The sequence below is a fragment of the Podarcis tiliguerta genome (genome assembly GCF_965153285.1).
Source record: "Podarcis tiliguerta genome assembly, chromosome: 3".
In the NCBI taxonomy this organism is placed as follows: Eukaryota; Metazoa; Chordata; class Lepidosauria; order Squamata; family Lacertidae; genus Podarcis; species Podarcis tiliguerta.
The window spans coordinates 92,278,148-92,301,090 of NC_139536.1; the positions used below are offsets into that span (position 1 = coordinate 92,278,148).

The 22,943-nt window shown below is 44.8% G+C and overlaps 1 protein-coding gene across 1 annotated transcript; it reads right to left on the reverse strand.

Annotated features, from left to right (window-relative positions):
• Window positions 1-8,544: 8,544 nt before the first annotated feature.
• Window positions 8,545-11,746, reverse strand: SOX11 (SRY-box transcription factor 11). Its single transcript, XM_083431724.1, has one exon. The coding sequence runs from the start codon at window positions 11,409-11,411 to the stop codon at window positions 10,113-10,115; it is 1,299 nt and encodes a 432-aa protein (XP_083287850.1). The 5' UTR covers window positions 11,412-11,746; the 3' UTR covers window positions 8,545-10,112.
• Between the last annotated feature and the right edge of the window lie 11,197 nt (window positions 11,747-22,943).

A 22,943-nucleotide genomic window follows, 5' to 3' on the forward strand; every position in this document is an offset into this window, starting at 1 on the left:
AGTGACTTGCCTGTACTGCACCAATATTACGTTCAGCAGAAGTAGCCATCTTTTGCTGTTCTGGGTTCAATTTAAAGTACTGGCGTTAACCTTTAAAACCCTCATCGGTTTGGGACCAGGTTATCCGAAGGAGCACTTATACCCATATGAACCTGCCTAGGCCCTAAGAGCTGCCTGTTACCGGTAAGTCCCTGTCCTATAACCTGCAGTTAAAGTTAGTCAGGTTGGTAGGTACCATGGACAGAACCTTTTCTGTGAAATCTGTCAAATTTCCTCCTAAGAGGACTTTGTTTGGAGACCTCTCTTGGAGCCTTCAAGTGGGAACCCCACCCCCTTTTTGGCCATTTATTTTATGGCTGGCTTTATTTGGTGCTGTTCTTTCTTTAAAAAAATGCATTTCACCTTGTACTGTATTCTTGCTTTAATTATGGGAAGCCACCATGTGAAGGTATGTTCTAAAAGGCGGGGAATGAATGACATACGTACACCACTAAACAACATATCCGGAGCAGAATTATTATCCTTTTGGGGGCAAATAGCTTACAAATGCGTAAAAGATCATTTGAAATTTATATGAGCTTGTGTGAAGGGTTTCATTACAGGATGACAGATTGTAAGATCTGTATTGGCTTGAGTCTTTTTGGGCTTTCAAGTGACAGGTGTGCAGAAATGACCCACTTCACACAAGCCATGCAGGAATTCGGCCAACCCTTCTGCCAAGTAGTACTAGTCCAAATGGCCTAGCATGGTCAGTAAAGGTGGAAGTCACCCTCTTGTGACCTGGTACCTCTTTCTGTAAGTATTTCCTCATTGCACACAGACCCCTAAAACACTCTCTGTCTAGTCCCTCAGTCTGAACACAAATGATGGCAACTCTTCAGTTTCATATCTACAGGTAATTGTGGCGCAGCACGTTGTCAGACATACCAAATAATTTGTACCAATTAAATTAACAGATGTTATTCTAAGAATTTCCAAAGCTGATGGAGAACATCTATGTTCCACTATTGGACTATAGCTGCATGTATGCCGTGTTGGGCACAAATGAAAATACAGCAATATGCTATTTACTTTTATGAGATGAGCACTATGTAAGACAAGACTAGCCATCTACGAACTAGTTAAGCCAGGGTCAATTAGCTGACTTAAAAAGGGGTGGAATTAGCTTACATTCAAGTAGGCTTAAGTAGTTGATGAAAAGTTGTTGTTTTTATTCCAGTGGTTAGGAGGTGGGGAGAAATATTTAAATTTCTGTTTATACAAACACCTTTGCTAAATAGGCAAGCTTACATGGGTTATTTTGATCTTGGGGCTACATGAGAAAATGTACACAGAAACCAAATTAAAAGGAGTTTTAGACAGTCAAGGTTTGAACAGCGTAAATGGGTTGTGTTAATTGTGTATTTTGAAATTTCTACAATATAACACAATCATTTATATAAAACCATATTTAATATACAACAAACTTCCACCACATAAACACATTTTATAAACATATTATAGTTCCAATTACAGATTTTCATAAAAACATTTTCATATCAAGAATCTTAATACAGAATGATTTATTTCTATGTCAAAATACATTTACAGTGTAAATTGTCTGTAGAAAAAAGATACAGAGAAATGGAGTTTGCTGGTATTTAATCCAAGAGTAGAAACTTCTCTTATTTCTTTATTTCATGTTCAACTTTAAAACATTGCATGAATTGATGAGCCAAAAGAACACTTTGGTTTTACCCAAAGCGCTAAAAGCAGGAAACAGAAATTACATTTGCCTTGTTTTGAGACAGATGGGCACAGAATACCATTCCCCCCCCCCCAGGCTATCCTGACTGGGGGGACAATGAGCTATGTTTGTTTGGAAAGGCAGATGACTGAGAATTTTGGTTGCCCTACAAAACGAAGAGCAGAACCCTCTTTATAGATATAGAATACAAAACTGGATGGACAGGGGGGAAATCCACATGTAAAACACATGTAAGGATTGATCACACCACTATATTAGACTTTTTTTTTTTTGCTTTATGTATATCTTGTATGAATTTGTTGTATGAATTTGCTCCTTTGTTTGACATTCTTGCCCAAAGAAGAAAAAAAGAAAAAGAGAGAAGAGACATTGCAGTGGACTGTTTTTTCAACCCTGAGCGCTTAAGACTGCATATCAAGTACTGTAGTAAAGAAGCTGGTTAAGAATGTAGTACTAGCACAAGTGAATGATATTGATCCTCTAGGTGATCAGGTTTTTACAAAAAAAAAAAAAAATACATAGTTTTCAATAAATAATGCTTAACTTTACAACTTTGATACAGCAATGTCATACACTGTTTTGACACATACTAAACTCTGCATGCTATATAGTCTACTAGAAGACGAAACTCTGCCATGCATTTTCTTTTTTTCCTAGTGCTAGAAAACACTTTTGTCCTCCAGTGCATTGCCTCAAGCAAACCGTACTCTCTTCTTTCCCCCCCCCTTCCCACAGCAATAGGCCCGTGCACTGGCATGCAAAAACCTTTAAAAAGGTCTTTCCCCCCCACAAACCACCACCATCATTCAGACTTCTAAACAAAAGTACTTTTTAGCTTTCCTCTCCTCCCCATACCTGGAGTGGCTATGGAAAACTTTTATTTTTCTCATGTGGCCTTTGAAAACTCTTTTCCCCCCTCCTTATTTTGAAATTACATATTTATTTATTTTTTAAAAGTGTCATGCTGGAAGAAGAAATAAAACTGCTCTAAAGACATTCAGTTTACTCCACCTGTGGCCATCATGCAACGTCTCGTTAAAATGTTGTAACCATCAAGATTCCCACACTGGTACAATAGGCCTCCAAACTAAAACAGCCCACCAGGAAAGAAAGAAAGAAAGAAAGAAAGAAAGAAAGAAAGAAAGAAAGAAAGAAAGAAAGAGCAAGAAAAGATCATAGCATTATGTAGACTCCAAACTTCCAATGTGTGGGTACACGTTCATAAACCAGAAATTGCAAATGAAATGGCAATGCTGCTAACCTTGCATTCCTGGTGTAACCAGGAGTAGACATAAGCTACGTTTGAAGATAAGCAGGAAGATGTAAATAAAAATTAACAGTAAGGATGAGAGTTCCTGTGTTAGTGTTTATTACTTCATCACATTTTTTGCAGAAGATAAAATACTATGGACATAATCCCAACTTTATTGAGATTATTTATTGAGATTTACTGAGGTACACAGAAGTTCCATTGAAATTAATGGGACATGTTAGCAAAGTAAACCGTATTAGAATCCGATTTCTTGAAATCATAGTTTAACCAGAGAGCCCAATAAGAATATATGTCTTTTCAGGTTACATCAGGAAACATTTGGGCATGAAATAATACCCACAAATACGAAGAGGTGTGTGATGACTTAATAAAGACAGGGAACTCCACTTTCAAACTTCCAGGTTGACTGTGCATCCTTGAGAACCACCAACCCCTTCTTGGCCAAAGTGATTTTGGGGTTGCTTTTATTCATAGAAGTCATTCCTTTGAAATAGCTATCCACCGTCATTTTCTAGATGTTTCTATAATCCTAGCATTGCACCGGCATAACTACTGGGCTTTTCTAGGAGGACCAATACCCGATCAAGGTATTACTTTTATACATGAAATATTATGGACTTTTACTTCCCTTTTTGTAAGTCATTCTACACTTTCTGCACATTTGTGCTTTATACTGAATATAAAAATAGGCTTTTAAAACTCTGTTTACTTTTAAACTCACTAAAAAACTACTTGCTTGTGAAATTCTCTTAAAAATTCACTGCATCCATGAAGGGAGGGTAAAAATCAAGTAGGCAGTTAATTGCTATAGGTAGTGTGTGGAAAGGGGAGGGGAGAAACATCTCCACAACTTACTGTGTGTGGAGAAGGAGGAGGAGGAAGAAGAAGATAGAAAGATTGGGAGTCAAAAGGCTGAAATACAAAGATAAAAGTTAGGAATTTCTCCCTAGTTCTTGTAACTACTGAAGAATAAGGGGTGAGGCTGTGAAAAACAAAAACAAAACACTATGGTTTCAACCTATTGGAGAATCAAGGCCCCAAAATTCAAAACACTGAAAATTCAAAACACTGAAAATTACAAATCAAAGAAGTGCAGGATGAGGATCTTACCAGGCCATAAAATAGGAATGTGTGACAAAGGTGGAGATATAGAACCAAGAGAGTTCTGTAGAGTAGACTTCCAAAGACTAAAATGTCTTCAGTGTCTGATTCTGACTTCACATTCAATAGAGATTGGTCTAACTATACTTTTATAACCAATTTACATTGGCATGAGTGGCCATTAAGGCCTCATAGGTTCGAATCACTTTTTGTAGCTACTACACTAGGAAAAAGTTACCTTTTGCATGTATGGACATCTACATATTTTGAGTAAATACAATTTTAAAAGACATTTTTAATCAATCTTTTCTATTTAATCTGTCATATATATTGCCCTTAAAGAATTAAACATTTTGTGAATTAGATTTTCTAACATTAGAGAGGACATAGCCAGAAGGAAAGATACAAACTGGATTTCACCTTCCAAAAAGTGTCTTTAAAAAAATCTTAGGTTGCCTTTTTTAAAATGTTATCCTTTATAGATCAGGAAATTTTCATATATTAAAAAGCTGACAATCGCTAAAACATTTTGTTTTATGCATCTCCTCACCCACAGAGAAGAAAAGTGCCGAGGAACTATTAAAAAGACAGCAGTGAAACAGCCTAGGGTTGTGGCAGCAGAGGGTTTCTGAAGTAGTCTGCAAAGATCACATGTACACTTCAACAAGGAAGAATCAGGAACTTGTATGTTACTATGATGATAGTAAACATGCAGTGCAGGTTTACTTGGAAGCAGGTCCTACTGAGCCAAATGGATCTCAATTCTTTGTAAGTGTGCTTCAGGTTGCAATGATAGCACTGGGAAGCAGTCTGCCCCAATGACAGTTTTACTGACAGCAAGATTGCTTTCCACCCACCAACAGTGGGAATTTTGGCATCAATTTCAGCAGCAGCAAAAACTAATAGTTTCATAGGACTGAATGGCAATATTCTCTTATTGAATTCGGAAAAAAAAACAAACCCTACCCATCAAATGGATAAATTGAAGGCGGGGAAAAGCAAAACTTTCCAGACAAAATGCAAGTTCTTCTTCCTTGTATATTGCACATTCATTCAAACCCTAAGCTTAGTCCCTCCATCAAACCCACACAATTTCAGATTTGCTTTTGGAAAAGTTGTTTCCAACCCATTCCCACAATAGAATAAATGCAGCTGTACTACTCAATCCAAATAGTTCATATCTAGATGAATTAAGACACACACACATGCACGCACGCATACAAACTACATATAAGAAGTGAAGAGGCAGAGGCTAGGAACATAGTTCCTGCTATCAATGCAGAGCACTCTTAACTTTAATGCAGTTAATACATAGCTTACTAAATACCAGCAACAATCCCACTGCTCCCCCCGCCCCCACCGCCCATAAACAAGGATGCATGTAAAATAGAGAGACTGGGAGACCATCTCTACCAATGAACATACACCATAGTTAAGAGAATGAAAACCTTTTAGCTCAGTTTGGGCTAAGTAAAGTCTGGGATTTCATCGGGCCCAGTGGATGAACTTGGTGGTGTTCATCTACAAAATTAATGGCTAAATTGCTGAGCAGAGTTCTCTTTCTGCTTCTTTTGCTTTCAAATATTTCAACAGATTGCAACACAATTTTTGAAAGAAGCTATAAATACACTAATAATGTAAGGACCAACCCCACCACCAAAGAATCTTTGTATTATTGAAGGCTATCAATAGCCAAGTGTATTTCTGGGTATAGTATTAAACACAGTGACTCATACTTACACAGTATATTACAATTTCTAGTTATGCCAAGATCTTTAGGCCAACAAACCTTTAGGCCAAACTCTTTTCCCCCATTTAGAATGAGCAGATCTTGATTTGGAGAGTTTTAAAACATTCAATAAACTAATTTTAAAATTTAGATGCCCAGATGTCAAGGATTATAAGCATAATTATTTTTTTAAATGCTCTATTTATGCCATACAAACTTGTAGGCAGGACTTGACCTTCAGCAAGCCTGAAAGCCTACAGTACTGGTTTCTAGAGTTGCCAAGAGAGTAAAATGCCCACGTAAACTACCAACAGCCCAATCCTAAGTATGTTTCACACACCAAAGTAAGTCCTAATTGTGTGAGCAGGTAAAATGTAATCACACCTACTTATCCCTAAATTCTATTGAACTTTCTTGGACCTACTTCCGAGTAAAACACAGTTAGGGCTGGTTACACTGAAGTTTGCCAGCACAAGTGTACTGACAATTGTGCAAGTGATTTATTCGTAAAAATTAAAAAGAAAAAAGGATGCCCTGCCACCACAGGCCATCCTTCTACCTAAGGCTGCAATCCTATACCAACTTGGACTCAACGGCATTCACCTCTTCAGAAAAACATGCATAGGATTTTAGTCTACTTAAAACATTCATCCGTTTTTGTTGTCCAAAGTGTAAGACTGAAATGCAATAGCACGGTGTTGCTGTTTCCCCTCCCCCTTCCAATGTGCATGAAAATATCTATCAATCTGGGGCAGAAGATTAAGCCCCCCTGCCTGTGGCCCATCTATAGGCCCAGGTCTCAGTAAAGAAAAGGGAACTGGAGCATGTCTCATTGGTAAAGCGGCTCCCTGCTGCTCTGGCTGCTGATTAAGCAAGAGTGTAATAAGGCAAGGGAGATGCAAAAGGCCTCCTCTCCTCTAGAGCATCTTTTTACAGCTACCCAGAGGTCCCGCCCAGGCCAATAAAGAGAGAAAAAGCAAGAGCCACAACCGCAGCTCCAAGAGGTGGCTGCCGGTTGGGTTCTGCACAGGCTCAATATAAAAGTCCATTGGAAAGGAAAGGGGGAGGGGAGCCTGGAAGCGAAGGACTACATCCAAGTTGCCTATAAAACACACACACACACACGGCTCTTCAATTATATCCAGTCGAAAGGCTGTGGGATGAACTGGAGCTGAAGGGGAGGGGGAAGAAGAGGAGGAGGAGGAGGAGGAGGAAGAAGGGGAAGAGGAGAGCTGCCTCGATGAAAAATGAGAGAAGCCACGAGCAGCCCTCCTCCTCCCCCCGCTGAAGAGAAAAGGTAGCCTCCCTTTGCACATACAGAGGCTGGAAGGGGGAGGGGAGATGGATGCTCACGCTGCTGTCTCCCCAGCCAGCCGCCTCCCCTCCTCCATCCCGGCGCGCGCGCACGCACACACACGGCCGCGCGCACTCTCGCTCTCACACACCCCCTCGCTCCCTTTCCAAGCTGGCGCGCCAGACGGCGACGCGCACCCCACGCCCCCTTCTCTGGAAATTAGGATGCAGGAGGAGGAGGAGGAGAACGGAAGGAACGGTCTGGGAAGCAAGCGGCGCACTCTTCCAACTATCCACGGCTAAAATAGGCACGGCTCAGGCTGATAATTTGACCGCACCAACCTCTTCCCTCCCCCCCCCCACAACAACACACGCCGACAACGTCACTCCTCGTCCCCATCCCCCTCCAGCCGCGCGCTCCTGAGGCGACGCAGCAAACAAGCATTCCGAGCGGAGACCGAGCGCCCGCCGCGCATGGTCAAGACACACCCCCTTCGCCTCAGTCCGGGAGGCTGCCTGAAGGAAAGGCACCCTCGTCCCTCCTTTTTCACGCCTCCCGCAAAAGCACCTCAAGGAGAGCGCGTCGAGAAAGGAGGGAGGGAGGGCGAGAAAAAGGCGTCCCTTCTCCTCAGAGAAATAAATAAAAATCTTTTTTTTTTCCCTGAGAGAAGAAGGGTGGAGAGCGGGGAGGGACTCCGAGGCGAGAGGGATATCTAAGAGAGAAAGACCGTTGTGAGAAATAAACCTCTCGCCTCAGTCACAGAAATGCGCGCACACACGCAAAGCCTGAAGGCGACCCGCCCGCCTCCAACACAGCACAGCTACACGAAGCTCCCACATACACACAAACACACACACACAATCTTTTCCCTGCCGGCTCCCAAGGACGCGAGCATCCTTGGTACCTGCTACCACCTCTTTCTCTCTTGACAGGAAGAAACCCCCGGCGCGCGCCGCCCAAACGCACAGCCCGAAAACACGCACTGGCTGAACCAGAGCCCAGACCGCCTTGCCTTTTCCTTTTCTTTTTTCCCCCCTTCCCCCTCCCCGGGTTCAGCCTTCCTGCTTCGCCTCCGCCCACTCAGTACCTCCGACGAAAAAGCCTGAAGGAGGGGATAACTGAGGGGAGAGAGAAAGGGAGAAGGCGCGAGGGAGAAGAGGATATTGGAAGGGGGGAGAGAGGGAGAGAAAGCAAGGGAAGAGGTCTAAAAAGAGGAGGATCAGCCCTTTAAAAGTCTATATGCTACCTTCAACCTCCCCCTTTTTTCTCTTCTCTCCCCTCCCCCCCATAAGACTCCCTGAAGCCTCAGCTAAGGCTCCTCCATGGGTGAGGGAGGGGTTGGCTATTATACATGGCGTCTCCACCAGCGCCCCTTCTATAGACACTAATAGCGAATCGAGTTTCTATCAGTTCCAGCTGATTTATTAAAATTGTCAAGATACAGACTTTCAGCATTTCTTTCTTTTTTTAAAAAAAACAAACAGGCAATGATGTCGACAGTGCACAAGTCTGCTTTTTTGCCACTGTTTGCTACAAAATACGCAGATGGTCTGTACTTCTATATTGCACAAAATGAGAAACTTTTACTATGTGCCTTTCTTTTTTCCCATTCCATCTTTTTTTTTTTTGCTTAAAAAAAAAGTCGAGAATCCAGTTTCATACCTTCCATCTGGGCCCCCATCCACATATCACAGCGTATGAGATACATAAATTCCTACTATAGTACAGTACATATACAATCTTTTAAACTAAGATAACAGCTCTGAGGTCTATATCACCATTTTCAATAAATCTTTACCTACAAATATTGAACAAATCTGAACTATAGCTGTACAAAAAAGTGTTTCTTTTTTTTCTTTTTAAACCACAAGGCCTTTAGATGCAAGGATTTTTTTTAATCCTTTTAAAACCAGGACATAAACGTACCCATATAACTTGCATGCTAAAAACAGAGGAAAAAAAATAAAACATAAAAATAAAAGGGAAGAAGTGCCTGAAAAGTCTTACTGAAAAAACACAGCAAGAATGTTCCCTTTCACTGTACAAAAATACGCCTGAAAATATATTAATTTTTAAAAAAGACTGAGGTCTGTTATGTATCAAAAATGTTTCAATACCTTTGTGTACTGAGGTCTAGGCTGTCTGGTATTCAATCAAGGAGGTATAAGGGAACAAGTTACAAAAAAAAAGTTGGCAAGTAGAAATCACATTTGTAAAACCATAAACCATTTGATCTGAAAAGTAAACTCTGATCTTAAGTCAGTTCACAGTTTTTGTTTTTTGTAAGCGTTTGTACAGTCTGCATTTTTTTTTTCCAAGCTCCCTGCAGCTTTGTTAAGAATCGGATGCATAGAAGACATCAGTTTTCTCCCTCCAAACAAACAAAAACAGTTGCAATGGTCCCTTTTACAAATAAAAAGAGAGAGAAAGAGAGAAATATATCAGAAAAATCAGAACGGTCCTTTAAAAATCTTTGCAGGAGAAACAAAAAAATCCACAAACCCCCTTGAGTAATAGTTGTGCTGCCAAAAGACTTTCTTCTTCGTTTTTTTGCAGACCATCTTCCAGACTTCAATCGCAAGACCCACAAGCTTCAAACAGCGCCTTCTGTATCTTTGTAACCCCCAGTCCCATTTGCTTTTTTTCTGCTTCTCTCCTTGCTGCTGCTGTTGCGACCACCAATTAAAATCAGAAGGGAAAAATAACAAAAACGGGAAGGAAAAAAAAAAATCACAACTCCAGACTCGGTTTGGAACTAACTTCAAGACTTAGAAAAAAAACGGAAAAAAAACCCAAAGACATTTTTTTTGTCGTCGTTACTTCAAAACTCCACCACTTTTCAGCGTGTAAGCACCTCTCTTTCCCCGATCTGCCCCTCTCTCTGCTTCCCAGTCCTTTTGATCGCTCTCAGCTTGTTCACCTGCCCATCGCTTCTCCTTCTCCTCCTCCTCGTCCTTCTCCTGCTCTCTCAGTAGGTGAAAACCAAGTCGGAGAAGTTCGCCTCCAGCCAGTCCCCCGCGATCATCTCGCTCAGCTCCGGGGTGCAGTAATCGGGGAACTCGAAGTGGGAGCCCAGGCTGCCCTCGCTGAACGAATCCAGATCTTTGTCCACCAGCGAGAGCGACAGGTTCCCGGCGGCCGAGCCGACGCCCAGCTCGGAGGCGGCGTGCGGGTGCTGCGAGAAATTCAAGCTCAGGTCGAACATCAGGTCGTCGGCCTCTTCGCCGCCGCTGCTGCTGCCGCTGCTGGAGGAGGAGGACGACGAAGAGGAAGTGGAGATCGAGCGGGAGGAAGCCGGCGGCAGGCCGGCCTGCGGGGCGCTCTTGGGCATGCTCTTGAAGCCGTAGTACAGGCGGCCCGCGCTGGCGCCGTGCGCCGCAGCGCCGCCCCTCACCTCGTCGTACAGGCTGGCGCCTTCGCTCGACTCGGCCGACGAGCTCAAGGTGGGGCTGGCCGGCACTTTGGCCACGCTGTAGCGCCGCAGCTGCTGCTGTTGCTGCTGCTGCTGCCGGCGGCTCTCCTCCTCGTCGTCGTCGTCCTCGTCGTCCTCCTGCTTGATCCGCAGCTGCAGGTCGTCGTCGTCCTCCTCCTCGTCGTCCTCGTCGTCCAGGAAGACGCACTTGGCCGCCTTGCCGCCCCCTTTCAGCGCGCCGAACTGGGCGTACTCGTCCCCGCCGTAGTCGCCCGGGTGCGCCGCCAGCTTCGTCCCGGGCTTCGGCGGAGACGACGACGTCTTCCCTTTGCTACATTTCTTGCTGGAGCTTTTGGCGCTTTTGCTGCTGCTGCTGCTGCTGCCGTGGTTGCCGCCTCCTCCTCCGCCGCCGCCGCTGGTGGGTGTGTTTTTCTCCGGGCTGTGGTTGTTGGCGCTGCTGGGCTTGGCGGACGGGTCTATTTTGGGCTTTTTCCTCGGCCGGTACTTGTAATCGGGGTAGTCGGCCATGTGTTTGAGGCGCAGCCGCTCGGCCTCGCGGATGAACGGGATCTTCTCGCTGTCCTTCAGCATTTTCCACCGCTTGCCCAGGCGCTTGGAGATCTCGGCGTTGTGCATGTCGGGCGACTGCTCCATGATTTTTCTCCGCTCGATCTTGGACCACACCATGAAGGCGTTCATGGGCCGCTTGATGTGGCCCGAGGCCGTTTTGCACCAGTCCGGGTCGCTCTCGTCCAGCGCCACCGGACTGCAAGCCATGAACTCGCCTTCCTCCGTATCCATCGCTTCTCGGGGCAGGTTGCTCTCGGCTTCTGGACTTTCCGCTTGCTGCACCATGGTGGGGGTGTGTCGCTTCGCTTGAGTTGCTTGCCTTGTCGCGTTTTATTTGGAAATTATAATAATGTTCTTTTTCCTTTTGCTTGGCTCCCACCGGCTGCTTGCACACCTCGAGCGAGCGGTTGCAAGGTGACGCCCGGTGTGCAAGTTGCAAGCGGCTTTTTCCCCTTCCCCTCCTCCTTTCCTTCTCCTGCTCCTCTCCCTGGGCTGCTGCCGCTGGCCGTTCCTCCAGCAGCGGCAGAAGCAGGACTCGCTCCGGCTCTTTCCCCTCCCCCTGCAGCAGCCACAGCAGCCGCCCGGACCCAGAGATGTCGCTGGATCACACTCCCCCTTCTGCAAAAGTTGCGGGTCCTCTCCGAACTAGTTATCAGGGTTTCATATGGGTGACATCACTCCCCGGGCCAGCCAATGGCGCCGCTCCGCCCCGCCCCTCGGCTCCTCCCCTCGGCCTTTATTAAGTTCCCCCACATGTCTGCAGACACACCCCCTTCGCCGCGGCTCTTGCAAACGGGTGGAAGTGCGAAGGGGGCCGGGCTTGCAGCTTCGTGGGGAGGGGGAGACAGCCAGCGACTGGCTCGTAGATGGATCATTAAAGCTGAGTTGGATTAATGATTTCACCCTCTCCTCTCCTTCGGCTTCCTTAGAGCCCGGACGCCTTTGCAGAGCATTTACGGTGATTATTTTATTTACCAGAATCCGCCAAGGTGAATCTGGTGAGAGATGATTCCCACATCGCCGGGTGTCGTCCTGGGTGAGCTCATGGCTTGTAGGAATCGAAGCGCGTCCTCGGGGCATCGCCTACTGCTTCGGGGTTTTGCTTTTCGCGCGGCAGCTGTAGGTGGCGCTTAAGTACCGCGAGCTTCTGGAAGGGAGGCTCGCCTTTCATTCCATCTCATTTTGGCGAGACAAACAATTATTATATACATCCTCCGGATTGCATATTGTTTGATTTCCTTCCTCTTTCCCAACCCCCCCCTCCCCGGACCTCCCCTCCTACTAGATCCCAAAGTCGAGCTATATTGGTGCCTTTCGCGTCTGCCTTGCAAAAAGAAACAGCAGGCGTAACAGACTAGTGGCCGCGCGCTTTTGATAGGTTAATGTCAGTGGCGCCCGATTGAAAGCAACGCTGTAGGCGTTTCTCATGCCCCAGGGACTGTTTGTTGGTAGACTTTAGGAGTGAAGTATTAAAATTCGCTTTCGTGTTTGTCTTCATTACACAATCCAATTGTCGTCAACTAATACCAAGTACTTACCTCTATTCATGTCTTATCACTACCCCCTTTCAGCGAAATGCATCCCATTAATGCTTGTTTTGCTCTCCGTTTCCTTAACCCATCATTCTCCTTGGTGAGCGAGGGAGAGGGGTGAAGAATCAAAAGCAAGTTGGGATGCTTTACGGAAACGTAAGATTACCCACGCCATATCCAAACTCTGGCGAAACAGGAGAGGGTGAGCCATGTCAATGGCAGCGCAATGTCCCGAGCCCCACCTCTGGTGTAAATCTGGACTGCCCCACATTTGTGATTAAAATGTAAAACAGACATTCAATCTAAACTTTCTTCCTTTTCGTTCTGCATGAACAGTGTTCACACATTTCTGCAAATAGCCCAAGAGAGGCTCAGAGGTGCTTTGAGTGTTATGAATGCCAAAGTGCTTGTATTTACAAGCCATATAGGATCAGGGCATAATGACACTTCGGAAAATTAAGATTTATGGCCTCATCTTAAAGCTCTTTTCTTTTCTTTTTTTTGCACCAGCACATGCATACTTAACTAGGACTGACTGTACAGTACTAACACAACCAACTTCAGGTCCATCATCAAACAGTATGTAACTCCAATGTTGCAGCAATGTTAATGAGAGTGCTACAGGCATTCATAAAATCATACAGTTGGAAGGGACCCCAAGAGTCATCTAGTCCAACCCCCTGCAATTCATGAATCTCAGCTAAAGCATCCATGACAAGTGACCATCCAAGCTCTGCTTAAAAACCTCCAAGGAATGAGAATTTGGGGGCACAATTCTGAAAAAGAGAGGGGTGCATTTATGTTCACAGATCTTTGGTGACTCAATAAACACAAGTGAATAAGTAGCATGCATTGCATAATAAAACTACATAATGGTTAATTAAGTGAATGGAGAGAGGACCATCTTGCTTTTTGTTTGAATTCTTTTCATGTCATACCTTTCATAACTTTCAGGATACAAAACCCACCAAGGCTGCTTACAAGAAACATAAAAAAAAAAAGCAACAAATACCCCACAATAAAGAATATCAGTCATCAGGGCACTTGGTAATAGAATGATGGAGGAGGAATGTACATGAGTACACACAAGCATAAGTCTTTATCAGTAAGCTTAACATGCTGACCTCTTGGTCAAGGTTAGAATGGACCACACACAAACGGCTCCTGAAGTGAGCAGATCTTGGCCTCTCGCTCCCAGTAAACAGTGGTTTGCATACTACATGTTTCCCCAAACTTCTGTACTGGCCAATAACAAAAGTTCTCTGACACAAAAAAATATATGCCACATTTATTAATACAGTATGAACATAATTTATGCAAGGGGTTGCATGTGAATGCAAAATCATGTAAAAAGTCAGAATGGTCCCCAGAACCGCCCCCAACTTTCTAAGATCTTGTGAGATTCGGGGCCCTTTGAGATATTTCGCAACCCTCACAGCGGCTTGTAAGCAAGACAGAGGGGATAAAAATGCTTTCTAGAAGCAAAGGGCATTCCTACCGCTTTCGAGGTGTTCGTGAGATCACAAAGACCCCATGAGATCTTACGAAGGCCCAGTGGGAAAACTTTTTGCAGAAAAAACTCTTAAGTCAGTCCTCTGGGACCACTGCACAAGGGTATCCTGTCTGTCTGTCTGTCTATCTATCTATCTGTCTATCTGTCTATCTATCTATCTATCTATCTATCATCTATCTGTTGGTGTTTTGTAAAAAGCTGTGATCGCCTAAGTAAAATCAGTGCAAGTTGTGGTCTTACTGTAGCATACAAGCACTAGCCTGTTCCAATGATAACTGCCCAAAATGAAGTTCCCAGATAAATTTCTTTTTTCGGAAGGGAAACGCTGTGCTGGGGAGACTTTGGCTATCCACACCAGTCCGCTTAACTAAAGCGCCTGCAGGCACCATTGCAACAATCGGGGAACCTGAACCAGTCACTCTTTTTTTCCCCTCTGTAAAAGCAGAGATGGGGAACCTCAGCTGCAGGGATAAAATATGGCCCTCCATGCCTCTCTCTCTGGCCCTCAAGACTTTCTGCAGGCCACACCCATTGCCAAGCCACAACCTTCCCTGCTGCCTCCTTCAGTGCTTTTTCCTGGCAGGAATGTGTCATTGGACTGAAATAAAGCTACTTGATTTCTGAGCTGGGGGCTGGAGGTGTGTGTGTGTGTTGGGTGTGGGGAGGAATTTTCTCACTGCAAGGGAAGATACATGATATCATTAACTAAAATTGCGGAAGGAAATCCCCCCTCTCTCTCTCCATTCCCAGGAAAAGCTCCTATGGCATCAAAGTGGCTGGTTTCTCCATTTCCCATCTTTCAGTCCTTGAAACTAAAGTCAGGGTGGATGAAGAGGTGAAAGAAAGACGATCTGCTACATCTTCAGTTTTCATCAAAAACAGGGTATATTTTGTAACAAAGAAGTAACATTGACAAACTTTCCCCTCTGTCACTGTTGCAGCTAGTTTTGCTACAGTTTCGATGTAAGAAAAGGAAAAAATGTAAAATTGTCAGACCCTATGTTTACTTCGTCTTATTTTGGTCTTTAGCTGTAGTGGGATTCCTACAGTTTTACTTCTAGCCAAAGGCTGCATTATAAAACAAGTGGAGTCGTACCTTGGACCCCGAACACCCTGGAACTCAGATGTTGCCGCAAACCTGGAAGTGATTGTTCCGGTTTGCGAACGTTCTTTAGGAACCCAAACGTCTGACAGGGTTTCCACGGCTTCTGATTGGCTGCAGAAGCTTTCTGCAGCCAATCAGAAGCTGTAATTTGGTTTTCAAATGTTTTGGAAGTCAAACGGACTTCCAGAACGGATTCTGTTCAACTTCCAAGGTACTACTGTAATGGTGGGAAGGTGCTCAGAAAATGGACAGAGGTAGTACAGTGGTACCTCGGGTTAAGTACTTAATTCATTCCGGAGGTCCATTCTGAACCTGAAACTGTTCTTAACCTGAAGCACCACTTTAGCTAATGGGGCCTCCTGCTGCTGCCACGCCACCAGAGCACGATTTCTGTTCTCATCCTGAAGCAAAGTTCTTAACCTGAAGCACTATTTCTGGGTTAGCGGAGTCTGTAACCTGAAGCGTATGTAACCCGAGGTACCACTGTATTACACACCATCAACAAACATATCACAAACCATACCTCTAAATTCAGTAAAGTAATTCAGTTCAGATATCGTAGAACATCTGCAGTGAAAACACCAAAAATACAATTAAATCAGCAATTAAAGAGACAGAGTGATGCATTTTGTTTGTTTGTTTTAGAACTGGGAAGCAGGAATGTAATGGTTTGGGAGGAGTGTCATCTGGATTCTCAGCAAAAGACAGGAGTGAGAGAAAATTGTCAATATGTGGAAGCTCCCATAGTCTGCCTCCATAAACAACTTCTTTTACAACAAGTGCTGTCTGCTAAAGCAAAAACATGCCAATATAATTGAGTTTGGGATCACAAATTGCCTGCTATGCTATATTATATAATTTTATTGTCAAGCTGGCAAGAGGTTAACATAACTGCCACAAGGCATGATGCAGACACCCAGGGTGTTAGTCAAAATTAAAAATTTAATTATGCAGTTCTATCTTTAACCTATTCTACCGAGACTTTATGAAATATACAGGAGGCTGTGAACTCACTGTTCTGAGAAATGCAAGCAATGAAACATTTCCCTCTGTTTGTGCAAAACGAAGAGAGGGAAAATGAAATCAGATAGCACAGTATATTTAACTGTTTGGCTGCTTGGTTAGATTTGAGAGAGAGAGAGAGAAGTATCCACAACATAATATCAGGACTATTCCAGATAATTATGCCAACTGATAGAGAGCTCTCTGATATTGCCAGCACCGCCATCCCTTGACAACATCACACCCTGCCTCACTAAGAGCCATTACTTACTGTAAGATAGCTCTTTGTAAGGGGCTTCTGAAGACCCCTGTGAACCAAAGAGGCCACCTGATGTCACTGCTACACCAGGTGATTGACAGGTGGGTTCCTCCAACCCCCTGTCAAACTTGGCCCATGAAGAGTCTGACCAGATCCAGTTCCCCCACCCTTGTGCCTCAATACTGTGGAGCTTTGTTTGCTAAGCCCCACAAGACACTGCTAAATCTCATGAGACTTTACGTTTTCTTGCAAGACTTGACTGGGCAAGGCTTGAGAGGAGGCCCATTTAAAGGCTTCTACTGTATCTGTGAATGGCTGTTGCCAGTCTGGTGCTTCAGCTGCCACCCAGCCTAGACAGATGCTGACATCCAGACAGCCAAGGAGTTATTGGCTTGGCGGCAGCGGCTGCCACCTACCTCCTCTTGTGTGGTAGATTCAAAGTGGGAGCTCCACATCCCAAAAGGGTGTGGAATGCCTTGCTGTGGAAGCAAATGCTCAAGCAGCCCAAGAGTGGCAGGCAATGGTGCCTTCATGCTAGTTAAATGAAAGGAGCTCATCCAGAATATTTGGGGCTCAGGCAGGCAAGCAAAGAGATGCTTCTTCGACTGCCTTTTCCAATCTGCCCCTTGACACAAGATATTAGGTGTGCCTCACAGGAATAAATCCAAACATTAATGAGTCGTTATAAGGTAAAGGTAAAGGGACCCCTGACCATTAGGTCCAGTCGTGACTGACTCTGGGGTTGCGGCGCTCATCTCGCTTTATTGGCCGAGGGAGCCGGTGTACAGCTTCCGAGTCATGTGGCCAGCATGACTAAGCCACTTCTGGCGAACCAGAGCAGCGCACGGAAACGCCGTTTACCTTCCCACTGGAGCGGTACCTATTTATCTACTTGCACTTTGACGTGCTTTCGAACTGCTAGGTTGGCAGGAGCAGGGACTGAGCAATGGACGCTCACCCCGTCACGGGGATTCGAACCGCCGACCTTCTGATCGGCAAGTCCTAGGCCCACGTCCTAATGCGTCGTTATACATGTATATTAATTCCAACTTGTAATTCACAAACCTCTAAACTGAAGCTTGTAATGGTATTTTTTTGTGGTGGAAAATAATGATATGCTTTATAACTTAGTTAGATACTGAATGCAGTTAAAACAAAAACAAACAAAAAACCCAAATGAAACCAAATCTCTGAATTCATTTGCAATGAAATTTGGAATGCGCTCCAAATGGATGTTCACAGGGAAATTTGAAAATTGGCTGAACCGAATCTTTACAGGCACTTTGCAAGAGAATAGGCTTTATTTGTTTCGCTTTTATTAATTATTCTTATGTGATGACAACATGGTGTTATCAGCTAAAGGGTCACAGCTGGCAACTAACATTAACACAGACATTTACGTGATGGGATGGGGAGACCTCAGCTTTAACAACCTTCACGCGCAGATTTATAGTCATGTTTGAGTGCGCTGGACTATTGAGTTTTGATGGGCCTATGAACTAAGCATGTGTCTGCACTAGCTCATTTTAGAGTAATCTGTCAGACGGAGTGGGGTGCGGGGAGAGAGCTGGCACATTTCATTCTGTTTCCTGTCCTCACTTCTCCCTGGCCAGCATCTCTTGGTTCCTTTGCATGGGAATTAAATATTACTGCTTTCACTATACTAATTTTGGACAAATGTTATTGAGACGCATGGCCATGACATCTCAGTGTCAGCATACCTTTGAGGATCAGGTGCTGCAGGTGACGGTCAGACGACAGAGAATGACCCCCACCTTTTTTCTTTTTAGAGAGAAGGATTTATTGTACACCATTTTCAAAACATTTACAGAAAGGCCATTACAGTGGTACTTCGGGTTACATACACTTCAGGTTACAGACTCCGCTAACCCAGAAATATTACCTCAGGTTAAGAACTTTGCTTCAGGATGAGAACAGAAATTGTGCAGTGGCAGTGCGGCAGCGGCGGCAGGAGGCCACACTAGCTAAAGTGGTGCTTCAGGTTAAGAACAGTTTCAGGTTAAGAACAGACCTCCAGAATGAATTAAGTTCTTAATCCGAGGTACCACTGTACAAGTAATTTCATAGCAACAAGATGAAAAAATTATGGGAAATTAAGTGTCGAAGCTAAAACAAGTAAACAAGGAAGTATTCCAGAGGCAGTCATTTTATGTTAAGAAGGTAGCTGTGACTTGGAGACCTGCTACTCGTTGCCAGATTTTTACTTTAACCACATTTTTCAGAAGGAAGGAAAAGGCTTGCTCTATTCAGTGCATCGGTGACACAGCACATTCAAAATGGGGGGGGGGGGAGTATTACAGTACTTGATGTATTTCTCCATGAACGTTTTGTGAAATTCAGACCGCAATGTGTCATTGACAAATCTTTTGTCTTTTTCATCTCATCGACTCCCTTTCCACAGTTCTTGAAGACCACGTCATTGTCCCATCTCCTCTTCACTTTGAAGTTTGCCTGAGGCCGAACTGGACCAGGGAGGTTCAGCCAAGGGTTCTCACTCAGGATCTTCTCCATCCATATCCTCTCCTCTTCAGCTTTTCCTGAATTGGACCAACGAAGCTTCCTAATCAGGACAGCTTACTCAGAGGCCAGCATGGAATGGTTGTTGTTTTTTTTTACCTTACTAAATTTCGGTAGCCTTGAAAGTATTGTACAATACCCCATTGATTGATTACATTTATATAGCCATCTTTTCCCCAAGGAGCTCTATGGGGTGTGTATAGGATTGTCCCCCTCATCATTTAAGCTCCACAACAATCCTTTGAGACAGATTAGGTTGAGAGGCAATGACTGGCCGAAGGTCATCCAGCGAACTTTATGGCCGAGAACCCTGGTCTCCTGGGTCCTAGTTAAACACTCTAATGACTCCATCACACTGGCTTTCCTGGTCACTGAAGGGCATTTCTGTGCACATTACAATACAGAGGCATCACTAAAAAAAGAAGAGAGCAGTTATCTCCTCTTCAGGATTGTGCATGAACAATAATGCTTGGTAATCTGTGCTGATTTGTGAGCAGCAGTCTGAAATGTCACAATCAATGGATTCTGGAATGCTGTTGTTTTTTTCTTAGTGACCCATTTGTTTGTGGGCATGGTCAAATTTAAATAAAATATATCTGTTCTTAAGATGGGATGTTTCTGAATCCTTCACGCCTCGTCCCTTAAGCCTCAGATCATGACATGACAACTATAAAGATGTGAATTGACTGCAATCTTTGCATGTCTCCCTGTGTGGTGTAGTGGTTAAGAGCGGTAGTCTCGTAATCTGGGGAACTGGGTTCGCGTCTCTGCTCTTCCACATGCAGCTACTGGGTTACCTTGGGCCAGTCACACTTCTCTGAAGTCTCTCAGCCCCACTCGCCTCACAGAGTGTTTGTTGTGGGGGAGGAAGGGAAAGGAGAATGTTAGCTGCTTTGAGACTCCTTCGGGTAGTGATAAAGTGGGATATCAAATCCAAACTTCTTTTTCTTCCCCACTCTCAAGTATTTTGTTTTCTTTCAGCATGCCTCATATATGCAGCCTAAGTTCTTAAAATTCAAGCTGACTGCTTTCCACCCTGCACATCACATAAAGTAGTAATAAATGTTCCACCGGCCAACTAATTCCCTCATTACACCTGTGTTATCGTACCAGGCGCACTAATGGAAACCCACCAATGGCTACAGCTTGCCCTGGATTGCATTCCTGCACAGGATTTGGCCCACATGATATTTATTACAGGGAGTGATGCATGAGATGGAAGGAATCCAGTGTGACTATGAAAGCACAGACAGAGTTTATGCAGCTGGAAGTTTAGAAATTTACTTGCAAACTGAGCTCATTGTATATGGAAATAAATGAGATAATAAATCTGGACCTTTGCCATGCCATTTTTGCAAAGGCAGAGGCACACTTTGAAAGGGCTGGGCCCTTGATTTACAGCAGCTGATCATTTGAATTGCAAAGCCAAAGGAAACCATGTAAAAAGTTATAGCGTGCTTAGCTGGTAACAACATATTTTTTATGTGTCTTGTATTTTTTTTTTAAGACCAGCCTGCACTAAATCAGAAAAAGTTGTTTTTTGTTGCAACAGAAGCCACTGACTGCTGCAGCTAACTGATATGTTGATGTATTACCTATAGGTTATTAGGGAGAGATGGGTTGGCTGCTTTCCTGCAAAAGTAACAGCTTTTAAAGAAGTGTTGTCTTATGCTGAAGGCCACTACCTCTGCTCAGTAAGCTTGTGGTCTCCCTGTTGCTAAGATGCTGCCGCGGAGATCCATACAGGTGCAACACTGTGGGACTGCCAGATGTCAGGATCCAGCCCTGCTGAGACATTGAACCTGAGGTCTCATTAGTGGGGAGCTGGAACCACCACAGATCTACACCCCGCCAATGGCCTGAAAAAGCCATAGGACCTGGAAGTCCATGTCCCAGGACTGGAGTTCCTCACATAAGCTGATTGGGTTCCTCAGACTCTCCTGCATATCCCCTGGAACTATAGGTGCAGAGAAGATGGTGGACCAAATAGGAAGGAGCCACCACCTTCCGGTGCCCAGCTAGCTGCCTGTGAAGAGAAGGGGAAAGAGCCTGGAAGCACCAGCATGGATCCATGCCTGCTGCATTACTTCCCAATCTGAATTGTTAAATTACTGAAGCAACATCTACCATTAGTTCCATTCTCCAGCCTTCCTGACCTGGGAAAGCCAACATCCTGCTGCCCCAGTGGCAACCTCTGCTGCCATCCTCCCTTCACTGTTGGCATCTTAGTCGGGGGATTAAAAGGAACAGGCTGGTATATGTGTGAGAGAGTCAGGGTATAGAAAGACAGGATCCAAAGCCCTCCTGTTCCTTTGACAAGTCCCCAAGAAAGGAAGAAAAGGGTTTTTGTGTCAGTGTAGTTACTTTCTAGGGACGGAGCCTAGGACTTGCCGATCAGAAGGTCAGCAGCTCGAATCCCCGCGACGGGGTGAGCTCCTGTTGTTCAGTCCCTTCTCCTGCCAGTTCGAAAGCACATCAAAGTGCAAGTAGATAAATAGGTACCGCTCCGGCGGGAAGGTAAACGGCGTTTCCGTGTGCTGCTCTGGTTCGCCTGAAGCAGCTTAGTCATGCTGGCCACATGACCCGGAAGCTGTACGCCGGCTCCCTTGGCCAATAAAGCGAGATGAGCGCCGCAACCCCAGAGTCGGTCACAACCAGACCTAATGGTCAGGGGTCCCTTTACCTTTACCTAGTTACTTTATCCTACATGGAAACCGATGGGAGGGATAATTCATAGGAGAAGGCTAAGCACAGGAAAGGGGGACTGCAGTGGCAGACCTGGGTATTATGTCCCCCCCCCCTTATAAGGCCAAAAGGCAGGTAAGGAGGCACCCAAACCCCAGCACCTCTCTTACCAGGCTTTGAGACGGCGCTCCCTCAGCTCAGCACTCAGTGCATGCACACCTTTCTGATAGCCCTCAGTCTGCCCCTGGAGGCTGCAGAGTAGGTTAGTTGTCTTATGCCAAGGAAGATAGACACCGATATAAGGTCTGAACAGCTTCCTTTACTTAAGGCGATCAGTCATTACTGACTGCAAAAGAAGCAAAGAAGCAACGGAAAACTGAAACCAACCGTGCAACCCGGGAAAGCCGCTCGGCCTCCTCCCAATTAACCCATCAGTGCCTTTTTTCTTCTCAATATGGTGGGTATTATTTAAAGGCTGTTGCCTGTTCCAATAAGGAGAAGATGGATAAAGCTATGCCTGCATTCTGCTCTGGCCAGCATTAGCCCAGAGTCTTTAGGAAGAGATAGTTCCTCCACAATCGGCTCTGGAACTTCTCCCCAGCTTCCGAGAGATTGCTCTGTCCAAGTCCTGATATTGGTTCTTTGGAACTGTGGCAGCATAGTGAAGTTTTAAAAACCACATGATGAGAGTGGAAACCAGACTCCAACTGCCATGGTTTTCAGGCAGCCCATCCTGATTTTCAGTCATCTTGCCATGAGCTAAAGAGGCTTTGCACATGCTGACCTGATATCACTGTCATTTATCACTGAGGATCTTGATCTCTTCTGCCCCAACTGAATGTCTAATTGGAGGAACATCCATAGTCCATCAAGAAGCCTCACTGTGGCATGAGCTGATCTGGCTGGATTCATCGTGCCCCGTTGGCATGCTCAATTTTCCACCTGCACATGGCATCCACAGCTGCAATTCAGCACTGAGAGACTTAAAACTGCAGTTGTCATCATCTGAGATGGGGATGAGAAAGAATGACTCTCCTCGGGAGCATTTCCTAGTCAGCCTAAACCAAAGTATTTTCTGAGTCCACTTTAGAAGAGGTTTGCTGCTTTTCTCACCTCCTGATGAGTCACTTCTGGTTCACTTTCTGCTGCCAAAGATCATCTGCTAATGGGCAAAAGCAGAATA